A 13885-nucleotide genomic window follows, 5' to 3' on the forward strand; every position below is an offset into this window, starting at 1 on the left:
TGGGTTTTTCTATCACCATCTATTTTCATTTTTTATTTATTGGATATATATAGAGAGATATTTAGAAGGGAGGGGGAATAGAGAGGGGGAAGGAGACAGAGAGACATCTGCAACCCTGCTTCAACACTTGTGAAGCTTTCCCCCTGAAGGTGGGGACCAGGGGCTTGAAACTAGGTCCATGTGTACTGTAGTGTGTATGTTTCCCATGTCACCATTTATTGAAAAGACTTACTCAGTGGTCCGGGAGGTGGCACAGTGGTAAGGCAGCAGACTCTCAAGCATGACGTCCTGAGTTCAGTCCCCGGCAGCACATGTACCAGAGTGATGTCTGGCTCTTTCTCGCTCCTCCTATATTTCTCATTAATAAATAAATAAAATCTTAAAAATAAAAAGACTTATTCTTTCCTTGTTATACATTCTACACTTCATCATAAATTTTTGCATTCATGTAATTATCTTCTAGCTACTTAAAAAACTCCTTAATTATGATATTGTCAAACATACCCAGCGGAGAGAACAGTGCTGTGAGACACCACTTAGTTATCATCCATTTGAGCGTACTATTTAATCTCCTTATGAAATACTCTTTTTTTCATTTTTTTAATTTTCTCTTTTGTTGCCCTTGTTGTTTTTATTGTTGTAGTTATTATTATTGTTGTTATTGATGTCGTTGTTGGATAGGACAGAGAGAAATGAGAGAAGGGGAGACAGGGAACGGTAGAGAAAGACAACTGCAGACCTGCTTCACCTCTTATGAAGTGACTCCTCTGTAGGTGGGGAGCCGAGGGCTCGAACCTGGATCCTTATGCCGGTCCTTGTGCTTTGCGCCACGTGCGCTTAACTCGCTTCGCTCCTGCCTGACCCCCATGAAATATTCTGATGTATTATCTATCTATCAGCAGTCATCAGGGTTATTTAAGCTAAAAAGTCAAATATTCTTAAAACCATTTTTAATACATACTGACCTGTCAAGTATTACTTATACTATTCACTTTATCAGCATTGAAATAAACTACTCTAGATGCTGAGAGATGGGATATTTTCTATTTTTCTCTTTTGGAGGAGGGAAGGGGGCCAGTGTCAGGACATCAAACTTAGGAATTCAGATATGTGAAATCCATGTTCTACCACAGAGCTGCATCCCAGATCCTGGGATGGTGTTGGTATCAGCCTCCTCCCCCCCTTCTCCCCTTCCCCCCTCCTCCTCTTTCACCTTCTTTTCCTCTTCTTCCATCTCTTCCTCTTCTGCCTCCTCCTCTTCCTTCTCCTTTTTAATAAAGGTTTACTTATGAGCAAGAGAGGTTGAACTGGGGTTACCAGGGATTGGACTCAGGACCTCATGTCAAATGTCCATCTCCTATGCTGCTGTCTACTGTTTTGTCCTGAAGTGCTAGCGAGCTAAGAGGGGAGGGGAATGTCTTTCTGTGATGTTTCCTATCTATTTCCAGATGTGAATGAACTGAAGGAGTGTCTCTCAGTGCTGGTGAAAGAGCAGCAGTCCCTGACTGTTCAGTCGGCTACCACAACCTTATCAGCCCTGAGACTCAAACAGAGGTTGGTCATCTTGGAGCGATACTTCATCGCTTTGAACAGAACTGTTTTTCAAGAGAATGTCAAAGTTAAATGGAAAAGCATTTCTTTGCCTCCTGTGGACAAAAAAAGGTAATAATTTGATAAAGAAGTAAATTTGGTACTGGCTCAAGTATAAAATTTCAGGCTGTTTGTGAAACTCAGATCTACAATATACCCCTATTTTCCATCACATGACATTTTATTCTTGCTTTTCCTTTTTTTTTTTTTTTCTAAGCTAGAGAATGACTTTGTCCATCTGTTTATATAGTAACAGGCCATGCAGTCCCATCTATGTCATTACTTCAATATCTTTTTCAGTCAGTAACTGTAGAGGTGGGTCCAAGGTTTAGGTCAGTATATCTTGATTTAATAGGCTCTGGGGCCTTGTGCACTGTAATATATATGCTTAACCAGGTGCGCCATCACCTGAATTTCATGTCCTTTCTTATTTGTTTTGCTACTAGTTAGAAAATAGATTGTAATACCTAATGCCTGACTTGTTCAGGTGTTTCTTCTCTTCCTCTTCGCACCCCTTCTTTTTCTTCTCCTCCCCCCGTAGGCTCCTTCTTCCACTTCTACTAGCCTCTCTCCCACCTTCTCCATGCCCCTCACCTTCTCTTCCTTCCCTTCCTTCCACTCCTTCCCTTTTTTTCTCCTCTTTCTCCTCTTTTTTCTTGCCACCAGGATTATCACTGGGGCTTGATGCCTACACAATAAACCCAATGTTCCTGGTGGCCATTTTTGTTCATTTTATTTTTGATTCTTGTTGTTGTTGTTGTTACCAGGGCACTATTTAGCTCTGGTTTATGGTGGTGTGGTGGGTTAGGGGGGTTGAATCTGGAACTTTGGAGCCTCAGGCATGAGAATCTATTTGCATAACCATGATGCTATTTTTTCTCTGCCCTTTTAATTTTTGATAGGACAGAGAGAAATTGAAAGAGGGTGAAGGAGATAGAGAGGGAAAGAGAAAGAGAGACACATGCAGCAGCACTGTTTCAGAGCCCATGAAGTTTCCCCCCTTCCCTGGGGCTTGAACCCACATCTTTGCAATGTGTGTGCTTAACTGTGTTTGCCACCACCTGGCCCTAGGTATTTCAATTTTTTTTTCATCCTGAGGTGATTTTTCTATTCTTTTATTATAAGAGATGCTTTTGGACAAAGTATTGTTTAATGTACAATATTTCTTTGTTACATTAAAAGCTTAATGCCTAAATGAATGCTTGTATAAAGAGGTAGTTTTCCAAAATATAGTTATTTATCAGACTTTGTTCTCAGAAGTCTAGATTACAGAGTAACTGAAACTCAGTATTTTATGTAACTACTCATAAGAGTTGACTTTATTGATTGTATTAGTGACATTTTCCATTTGGAACATGTGGAGAATGTATGAGGCAGACAGAAGGGGGAAAAACTATTATCTTACCATCCTGGGACAAAGAGGGCTAAGAAATATTAGCATGTTTTCCCTGAAGAGAAAACTTTACCTTTATTTATTTTTATTTATTTAAATTTCTTTATTGGGGAATTAATGTTTTACATTCAACAGTAAATACAATAGTTTGTACATGTATAACATTTCCCAGTTTTCCATATAACGATACAGCCCCCACTAGGTCTTTTGTCATCCTTTTTAGACCTGTATTCTCCCCCTGCCCCCCCATCCCAGAGTCTTTTACTTTGGAAAACTTTACCTTTATAAAGGTCATTTGATTAAAAAAAAAAAATTAAAACAGGAAGCAAAAGTCATATGGCATTCTGCCAACTAAGTAAGACTGTTGATCACATTGTGGCACAAGTCCATTTTGTTGTATTTTATTTTCTGTCTTCAAGTTCCTCTGAATGACCTCTTCTCACAACCTCCCTATGTTTGCAGTTCCCGGCCTACAGGAAAAGGTGTGGAAGGACTGGCTAGAGTTGGTTCCCGAGCAGCCCTCTCCTTTGCCTTTGCATTCTTACGAAGGGCCTGGCGGTCAGGTATGTATGTGTCTCCCTCTATGTCCAGAGACTTGAGTTCTCAGCTCTTTTACTACATGGCCCTGGGCATCCCATGTACTCAATGCTCTCCCCTTCCATGCCCTTCCCTCACCGTCTCTCCCTTTTTCTCCCCTCCCCTCTCTCTTTCTTTCCCTTTTCTCCTCTCCTCCTCTCTCTGCTCCCCTCCTCTTCCTTTTCTCCCTTCCCTAACTTTCCCCTTGTCTTTTTCTCTCTTTCCCATTGCCAGATGTTCATCACTCCAGGCTGACTTTTGGGGTGAGGGGTGAAATAGCACTGAAGCTTTCCCCAGTGTCGTGGAGCAGGTCCACTATCCGGGTGAGCTGTCTTGCTCACTCCATGATTCTGTTTCTTGAGTATCAAATGAGAGGCTTCAGAGTCTGTCTGTTCAGCTCTGTGCTGCTTTAATAAACAAGACAAAGGCATTACACAAGCATCTTCAGTAAAGAATATGGGTGTGGCTCTTTGTTGATTTATTTTTTAGTAGGATATAAAGTTAGAATTGTTTGTTCAAAGACCATAAAATAAACAAACAAAAATTGACTGTGAAACAACTGTGTTTTAAGAATTTAATAGGGAGTCGGGCGATAGCACATCGGGTTAAGTGCACGTGGCACAAAGCGCAAGGACAGGCAAAAGGATCCCGGCTCAAGCCCTTGGCTCCCCACCTGCAGGGGAGTCGCTTCACAGGCGGTGAAGCAGGTCTGCAGGTGTCTGTCTTTCTCTCCCCCTCTCTGTCTTCCCCTCCTCTCTCCATTTCTCTCTGTCCTGTCCAACAATGACGACATCAGTAACAACCACAATAATAACTACAACAATAAAAAGAAAAAAAAAAAAACAAGGGCAACAAAAGGAAATAAATAAATAAAAAAAAAAGAATTTAATAATAGGTGCCAAGCAGTGGCGTACCTGGTTAAGCACACACATCGCATTTTGCAAGGATGCAGGTCCAAGCCCCTAGTCTCTATATGCAGGGGCAAAGATCCATGAGTGGTGAAGCAGGGCTGCAGGTATCTCTCTGTCTCTCTCCCTCTCCCCTCTCAATTTCCTTCTGTCTTTATCCAGTAATAAGTAAATAAATAAATAAAAATTTATAAGAATTTCATAATAATAACATTTTAAATTTTAATAAAATATTTCCTAAGCTTTTGGAATAGCTCATTAAGAGGAAAGTAAGGATTGAAAATGGGACAGTAGTGTGCTCACAGGCTCATATGTACTCGTGCGGCTGCTTTCAGGGGAGGATGCAGACCTCTGCAGCGAGCTGTTGCAAGAGTCTTTGGATGCCCTGAGAGCTCTGCCTGAGGCTTCACTCTTTGACGAGAGTACCGTGTCCTCCGTGTGGCTGGAGGTTGTAGAAAGAGCAACCAAGTTCCTTAGATCCGTTGTGACGGGGTGAGTGCTTCCATTTCCCATCTTATTACTTCAAATGAAAGCCTTGGTAGCTTGATTTCTGGTCTGTGTTTTCACTACTTCTATGAGTCCAGGTCTTGGTTTTCTGTGCTTTTCACATGTTTTGATTTTGATACACTGCTTTGAACCAGGAAGATGTACTATTGAATGCGATGACAAATTAAAGATTTCTTACCCCCCTCCCCCTTTTATAGTTTCTGGTTTGGGACTAAGTCACTTATAAAAATATTGTCTGACCATTATTCTGTCTCCCCATCCCAGACCTTTTGGTGATGTGAGTGGTTAAAAAATAAAAAGATTATGCTCAGTGAAGGAAGTAAGGAGGTGAAGGACAACTACAGAATGGTTTCACTCATATACAGAATATGAGAACTGAATATATAAATGTGGAAAAAAAATGATGTCAGCCTGTTTTTAAGACTGTGGGAGAACTACAGTGGTTATCTATGGGGGAGGGGATGGGGACACAAACCTTTGGTGATGGGAGTGGTAAAAAAATATATGTATATGTAAAATTACTGTTAACCTATTTTCAAGACTGGGAGAACTGTAGTGGTTATCTCTGGGGGTGGGGATGGGGACATAGACCTTTGGTGATGGGAGTGGTGAATAATAAAAAATAAATTATTGAGCATTACTGTGTGCTTTATATTGAGAATGTGGATGAAGCAGTTTTGAGTGATGAGTATTATATTTAAAAATAATATGAAGAGACTGGGTCAACTTACCTGGTAGACTGTTAACAAGTCGATGAGAAGAAAAAAATGCTCATTATCATGGGAGTGCAAACTAAGACTACAATGGATTGTCACACTTGGGAGAATGACCTATATCAATACAGTGAGAAACAATGTGCTGGCAAAGGTGTGAAGAAAAGAAGACAGACACTGCTGGTGGCAATATAAATGCATTCAGTCCCTGTGGAAGCCAATATGAAGATTTCTCAATATATTAATTCGATATATAGAATTGCTAGGGTTAGGTGGGGAGCATACCTGTTAACCATGCTCAAGGACTTGGTCTCCACCTGCAGGGGGAAGCTTCATCAGTAGTGAAGTGGGTCTGCAGGTGCCTCTCTTTTGCTCTCTCCTTCTCTATTCCCCCCTCCCTCTCAGTTTCTCTCTGTTTTATTAAGTAAAAAGGCTACTGGGAGTGGTGAATTCACTCATGCAGGCCCTGAGCCCCAGAGATAATCCTGGGGTAATTAGAAAAGAAAGGAGGAAAGATAGATTTGCCATATGACTGAGCAATTGCACTCTTAGGTCTTTATCTTTAGAATACAGAATCTCTATTTTGAAAAGATGTATACACAGCTTTGTTCACTGTAGCACCATATACAATAGCTGAAATACTGGAAAACAACTCAGGTGTTCAGTGACAGGTAAGTAGATATAGGTGATGTGGCATGGATAAACAGCAGAATTCTTTTTCAACTATAAGAAAGGATGAGGCTTTGCCTTTTGCTATAACGGGTGATCAACTGGAGAGGGTCATGTGAAATTCCCTGGGAGAGAAAGCATAATTGACATTTTAGTATTCATCTTGCAATCTTTAGCTCTGATAAAGGCATACATCCTTATTTCAGTGCTTGCCATTTTAGGGATGTGCACGGATCGCCGGGGACTAAAGGAACTGGGAGCATTCCCTTGCAGGACCAGCACCTGGCCCTGGCGATTCTGTTAGAGCTAGCTGTGCAGAGAGGCACCCTTAGGTGAGTCTGTGCTGTTGGGATATGTCTCTGTTGAAATAGCTCCTATACTTTGTGGCATTTCATTGAATCATTTGTGATTATTACAAATGTATGATGGTCTTTATTCAAAGAACTAGGACCCAAATCCATCTCTTTCCTTTAAAATTGGGTACATGTAGCATCTCTTGACTTCCTTGTTAATGTTCACTTTGGAATCTAGGAACTGTACTCTGCCCACCCATCCTCCCCCTTAGTTTTCTCAAATAGTTTAATTCACTCATTTTAAGGACCTACAAATTTCCTCTAGTAAATTCTGTGTGGGCTTCTTAATTTTATATTTCTTATCAGCTGAAAGCAGATGTGCTAAAATCTTTGTGTTGATTCAGTCACTGTACTATGAAGAATTGGTTTTTTGGCATTATTTTAATTTCTTTTCACATCTAAGGAAATCCTTCAATTTTATTTAGCTGTCTACTTTAATTTTTGACAGGCAATGGCCAAAAGCAAAACCACCCCCCACACCAAAAAAAAAAAAGTTAACTCTTTTGATTAGAGAATGAAGACATTTTCTCTTGCAGCCAAATGCTATCTGCCATCCTATTGTTGCTTCAACTGTGGGACAACGGGACACAGGAGACTGACAATGAGCGATCTGCCCAGGGTACCAGTGCCCCCCTCCTGCCTCTTTTGCAAAGATTCCAGAGCATCATCTGTAGTAAAGATGGCCCTCATACAGAGGCTGACACCTTCGTAAGTGTGACGAGACCTTGTATTGGCATGGCAATCTTCATTCCAAGAGAAACATTTATAAACAAGAGCAGAGTGAATGTCTTCGGTGGTGGTTGTCTTTGAGGTAGTGCTTACTTGGTGATTACAGTAGGAAGATGACTATGGGAGCTTGGACTCAGTAGTAGCTGAGGCAGTAGAAGCCTGCAATGAGCATGTTAGGATTCTCTGAAGCAGCTCAGGAGTGGCCAGAATCAAGTCTGTGTGTTTGTCCTAAATGTGAATATTTAGCAGGAGGGATTTCATCTTTTGACATTTGTCAACTTGTATTTTTACTTATGTATTTTTTTTTAAATTTATTTTTAATTTAAGAAAGGAGGCATTAACAAAACCATAGGATAGGAGGGGTACAACTCCACACAATTCCCGCCACCCAATCTCCATATCCCATCCCCTCCCCTGATAGCTTTCCCATTCTCTATCCCTCTGGGAGCATGGACCCAGGGTCGTTGTGGGTTGCAGAAGGCGGAAGGTCTGGCTTCTGTAATTGCTTCCCCGCTGAACATGGACGTTGACTAGTCGGTCCATACTCCTAGTCTGCCTCTCTCTTTCCCTAGTAGGGTGGGTCTCTGGGGAAGCTGAGCTCCAGGACACATTGGTGGGGTCTTCAGTCCAGGGAAGCCTGGCTGGCATCCTGATGGCATCTGGAACCTGGTGGCTGAAAAGAGAGTTAACATACAAAGCCAAACAAATTGTTGAGCAATCATGGACCTGAAGGTTGGAATAGTGGAGAGGAAGTGTTGGGGGGGGGGGGTGGTTACTCACTGCAAACTCTAGTGTACTTCTGCTTTCAGGTATATATTTTGCACTAGTTTATGGATGCATGTGAACATATGCTCTCTCTCACAGAACCTGGTCTATATCTAGGTTTTGGGACTTTGTTAGAAAGTGAACCACCTGGGATGGAATTAGAGAGTACTATGAAAGGAAAGGTCTCACCCAAGTAATGAAGCTGAAGGGTTGTCATTCCACACCTGAAGTCTCTGGACACAGTCTGAGCTGAAGCATGTTGAGGTGGCAATCGTTGCATTGATTAGGTTGCAATGGGCAGATGCAATATTGTTTGATATGAATTGGGAGAGGCATGCAGGAAAGTGGGCCCTACCCTAAGGTTCCAGGACTGGGGGAAATATAGTCTCTATAGTGGAAATGTGAGGTTCCTGCTGTCTTAGGGTTCAAAAAGACAATGGATAGTTATTGTTATCATCACATTATTTGGTAATTGGGTTAACTTTGAAAAGTCCTTTTGTTAGGGTTTGCAGTATAGTACCCAGTATCTTGTATATAGCTGTGCCACCGGTTGCTTCTGTTCTACTTGGTCTAGGCTTTTGAGAGAGTCCGCATATCAAATACACAGCCTATATATTAAAAAGACTCAGTCTGTGTTTTAAAAACTTCGAGACATACAATCAGTTTTCCCCCTCTCATATTAATTAACTAGTGATTTATATGACTGCAACTGGGGCTTGGTGCCTTCATGACAATGAATCCCTTGCTTCTACTGGCCTTTTTATTCATTTATTATTATTTTTTTTGATAGGGAAAGAGGAATTGAGAGGAGGAGAGAGAGACAACTGTAGCCCTTCTTCATCACTTGTGAAGTTTCCCCCCTACATATGGGGGCTGGGAGCTTGAACTTGGGTCCTTGCATATGGTGATGTGTGCTCTACCAGGTGCACCACCACCCACATCCTCACTTATTTTTTACTTGTGCTTTTGCAGAGGTCTTTCTCTTCCCTGATGACTGCTGTTTTCCCTTTTGCTGAACTAGTTCCACCAAGAACTTTGTGTTCACGGGTTTAGGTCATGTGTGCCACCTCAGTCAATCATGCTTTGGTTTACTGTGATGAGGAGAGCATTTCAGACTATTTGGTTTATTTGGAAGATATAAAGGTTTGCTTATGTCCACAAAGGAGAGAGAATTGGTAACAGGATGAAAGTGGGTCAATTTCTGATGATATTTGAGGTGTGAAAGGTCAGAGGTAAGTGTTAGCAGCAACACCAGCAGTCATGAAGTGAGAGGAGGTGCTGGGAGGCCATGTGGGAAGGAAACATGTCTGATTCAGAGGGGATGCTCTGCTGAGCATGCCTGCTGTGTCCTCATTGAAAGTGCACATGTGCTGTTGCTTCCTTGTTTTGTGCTTGTTCTGGTGTTGCTCTGAGAAGCAAGGTTAAGTCCTTCTCCTGAGTACTCATCGTGGAGAAGACCTTTGTAGAGAAGACCTCAGTCAGGTAGCACGAACTGTGGTAGTGGCAAATAATTTTTTTTTTTTTTTTGCGGGTCCATGTGCTTTATGCCACCTGTGCTTAAATAACCCTCTGCAATACCGCCCGACTCCCTTCAACCAATATTTATTTATTTATTTTTTTAATTTTTAATTAAAAAAAAATTTTTTTTTTTAATTTAAGAAAGGATTAATTAACAAAACCATAGGGTAGGAGGGGTACAACTCCACACAATTCCCACCGCCCAATCTCCATATCCCACCCCCTCCCCCGATAGCTTTCCCATTCTCTATCCCTCTGGAGCATGGACCCAGGGTCATTGTGGGTTGCAGAAGGTAGAAGGTCTGGCTTCTGTAATTGCTTCCCCGCTGAACATGGGCGTTGACTGGTCGGTCCATACTCCCAGTCTGCCTCTCTCTTTCCCTAGTAGGGTGGGTCTCTGGGGAAGCTGAGCTCCAGGACATATTGGTGGGGTCTTCAATCCAGGGAAGACTGGCCGGCATCCTGATGACACCTGGAACCTGGTGACTGAAAAGAGAGTTAACATACAAAGCCAAGCAAATTGTTGAGCAATCATGGACCCAAAGCTTGGAAAAGTGGAGAGGAAGTATTAGGGAGGTACTCACTGCAAACTCTAGTGTACTTCTGCTTTCTTACTTTGGTGCCATACTCCAAACTCAGTCAATTTCTGCTTTGCGTTTCTACTTCTTTTTTTTTTTTTTTTTTACATGCATAACATTCCCCAGATTCCCATTTAACAATACAACCCCCACTATTTATTCATCATTTTTCATGGACCTGTATTCTCCCCACCCACCCAGCCACCCCAGAGTCTTTTACTTTGGTGTAATACTCCAATTCCATTTCCTTGCTCTGAGAAGCAAGGTTAAGTCCTTCTCCTGAGTACTCATCATGGAGAAGACCTTTGTAGAGAAGACCTCAGTCAGGTAGCACGAACTGTGGTAGTGGCAAATAATTTTTCTATGGTACCAGGAGATGAACCCATGGTCTCATGTATGCATGATACAGTCAACTGGCCTTACTGGCTTAGTCTTTTCTTATAGAGGGGGAGGGAAAGAGTGCCCCTCCAGCCTTCATGGAATCCTTGGTGAAACATTTAAAAAAATTTTTTTTATTTGAAGTCTTTTTATTATTATTTATTCCCTTTTGTTGCCCTTGTTTTATCATTGTTATTATTGATGTCGTCGTTGTTGGATAGGACAGAGAGAAATGGAGAGAGGACGGGAAGACAGAGAGGGGGAGAGAAAGAGAGACACCTACAGATCTGCTTCACTGCCTGTGAAGCGACTCCCCTGCAGGTGGGGAGCCGGGGGCTCGAACCGGGATCCTCAGGCCGGTCCTTGCGCTTTGTGCCATGTGCGCTTAACCCGCTGTGCTACCGCCCAACTCCCTGGTGGAACATTTTTAAGACAGTAGTAAAAATACATTGACATTGGAGGTGTGGGGCTCTCCAGTAAGGTGTCCGGGTTGTCACTATATTCAATTCCAACAAAGTCTTTTGTGAGCATGTCAGGGCCAGAGGTAGATCACAGTCTGCTTGGACCCTTCATGGATGGAATTTTTTTTCAGAGGCACCTGTTTGAGCCTCTGGTCTTTTCTGAAGAGACTTAGCTATTACTTTATAAAGTTTTAATTAAACTTTTTCTATTACTTGTTAATTTGTAATGATACGGTTTTATGAAAATTAGAGTTTTTACATAATTCTGAAAATAAAATGAGGTTTTCTCTAGACTGGGCAACATTTAGATTAAAATAAGTTTTTATAAAATTCCAGTTTTCTTTCTCCTCTCTTCTTCTTTCTTCCTTTTAAATTGCCATTCGGGTTATCTCTGGAGCTTGGTGCCTGCACAGTGAATCCATTGCTCCTACTGATCTCTCTTTGTCTCATTTTCCTTCTGGGGTTATTGCTGGAGCTCGGTGTCAGTACTACAAATCCACTGTTCCTAGCAGCCTTTTCTTTCTTTTTTTTTTTTTTATTTATTATTTATTTTTATTTGATAGGACAGAGAGAAATTGAATGGGGAATGGGAGATAGGGAGGGAGAAAGACATGGTAGAGCTGCTTTACTGCTTGTAAAGTGTCCTCCCCCTGCAGGTAGGGGCTGGGGGTTTGAACCTGGGATCTTGTGCTACTCAAGATCATATGTGCTACTCAACTGGGTGTGCCACCACCTGGCCCAGAAGTTCAGTTTTTACTGAAATACAGTGAAAATACAGTCAGGGTGAAATGTTCTCTTGAAGCTTGCTCTTTGTTTCTCCATAGGCCCTTGGGTTGGGAACCTTGCAGTTGGCTAGGCATATCATTGCCTGTATGGGGTTTGTATATGGTTTCAGATCACCCGTGTAGTAGGTGTGCAGAAATTCAGGCACACTGCATTTGTGCAGTGACTATGTTAGTATATCCGTGCCTAGTGTCCTTGTGTCAAAAACTCTTGTGTTTGATGAACAAAAGGAGCAGCTTATTTGTTAGTGAATCGCCAGATGCCAACAATTAAAAGGTGGTTAAAGGCTAATTGTAGCTTTTAATTTTTCCCCACTGTTTCTGAAGATGCTTGTCTCCTTTTCCTCTCTAGCTTCTGTCTGGCCCTCTGAGCCCCAATGAGAGTTTCCTACGGTACCTGACTCTCCCACAAGACAATGAACTTGCCATTGACCTCCGCCAAACGGCGGTTGTTGTGATGGCGCACTTAGACCGCCTGGCTTCCCCCTGTATGCCACCTCTGTGCAGCTCCCCAACATCTCACAAGGTATATGTTGATTCTGTGTGTATGCCATGGCTAGTGCCTTGCCCAGATGTGCTTGTGCTGGTAAGACTCAATGCTGGTAATGGTGTGGGAGTCAACTTACAGCTTTTTATTCTTTCCCTTTTTTGGGGGGGGGTGGCTTGGGGGGAGAGGTAGTGGTTTACATTAAATACATTTGTTGGTACTTGTGTAAAATTTCTGTTTTCTACAAAACACTCTCACCCCCAGCCTAGGTCCTCTTCAACCATCATGTACCAGGACCTGAAAGCCACCCCCTCCCCCAGAGTCCTTTACTTTGGTACAATACACCAAACCCAGCCCAAGTTCTGCTTGTGTTTCCCCTTTCTGTGCTTTCTTTCTCAGCTTTTGTCCAAGGGTGAGATCATCCCATATTCACCTTTCTGTTTCTGACTTATCTCACTTAACATGATTCCTTCGAGCTCTGAGCATTGTTGCACTTTTACAAGTTGGCTATGAGTGCCTCTGCAGAGCTGGTCTGAAGATACAGAGTTACAGGGAGTGTTTGTGTCTTAGATATGACTTAGCAGTAGTGTCAATATTCTTCCAGTCACTGCACTCCCCTGAGTGCATTCTGCACTCTCTTCAGCTTGGAATATTACATTCTTCTTGCTAATCATGCATACATAGGGGCAGTTGTTATAAACATTGTGATGGTAGAACTGCCAATCCTCTTTGGTAAGCCCAGCCCTGAAGCCTGGGCATAAAAGTAGCACGAGAGTCTTCTTGGACCATCCATATTTATTTTCAACATGAAGAATATTTATTTGATTTTACAGTCTTCTATTTTTTCAATATGAGTGATATGATTCAAAACATAAAAATTCGGTGTGGAGAGGTACTGTCGTGGTGCCACCCATCTACCCATCTGCTGCTTTCCACTGTTCTTATCTCTTACAAATGTGTCCTTTTTGTGTTCTCTGGGATAATACTAGCATGTTGCATTACTGTTGTGGCTTATTTTTCCAGTGAAGAGTATATGCTGAAGAACTTTTTGTATAAATAAACAGCTCTATTTTAAATTATTATTTACCCATTTATTAACTGTGAAAGAGAGATTGAGACAGCAGAGCTCTGCCGTTTTGTTGTGACTTTCCTGTTAGGATGTCACTGCTCCAGGTAGCTTTTTCAATTAGAAAGACATAGACAGAGATGGAAAGACAGAGAGGAAGATACCATAGCAGCAAAGCTCCCTTCAGTGTGGTGGGGGCCAAGCTCACATCTGGAATGTGCCCATAACAAAGCACAAGCCTTGTCCAACTGAGCTGTTTTTCTGGCCCTGCTCTGCCATTCTGTGTTGCACTGGGTATCCAGTTCAGGACCTCCTCCATGCAAGTCATTTGCTTTACCACGAAGCCAGCTCCCTGGCTTCCTATTCATTATTTTTCAAAAGTATTTATTTTATGAAAAAGAGAAATCCAGGG

At 42.0% G+C, this 13885-nt stretch overlaps 1 protein-coding gene across 4 annotated transcripts in view; it reads left to right on the forward strand.

Annotated features, from left to right (window-relative positions):
- Positions 1 to 13885, forward strand: part of HERC2 (HECT and RLD domain containing E3 ubiquitin protein ligase 2) — a 206635-nt gene that overhangs the window by 22753 nt on the left and 169997 nt on the right. For all 4 annotated transcript variants that reach the window (XM_060179237.1, XM_060179240.1, XM_060179238.1 and 1 more), the window contains exons 5-10: positions 1449 to 1662; positions 3446 to 3546; positions 4803 to 4959; positions 6578 to 6688; positions 7246 to 7417; positions 12273 to 12446. In XM_060179237.1, coding sequence (XP_060035220.1) covers positions 1449 to 1662; positions 3446 to 3546; positions 4803 to 4959; positions 6578 to 6688; positions 7246 to 7417; positions 12273 to 12446 — 929 coding nt within the window. The remainder of the gene's footprint in view (positions 1 to 1448; positions 1663 to 3445; positions 3547 to 4802; positions 4960 to 6577; positions 6689 to 7245; positions 7418 to 12272; positions 12447 to 13885) is intronic.

This window comes from Erinaceus europaeus, chromosome 20 (genome assembly GCF_950295315.1).
Source record: "Erinaceus europaeus chromosome 20, mEriEur2.1, whole genome shotgun sequence".
NCBI lineage: Eukaryota > Metazoa > Chordata > Mammalia > Eulipotyphla > Erinaceidae > Erinaceus > Erinaceus europaeus.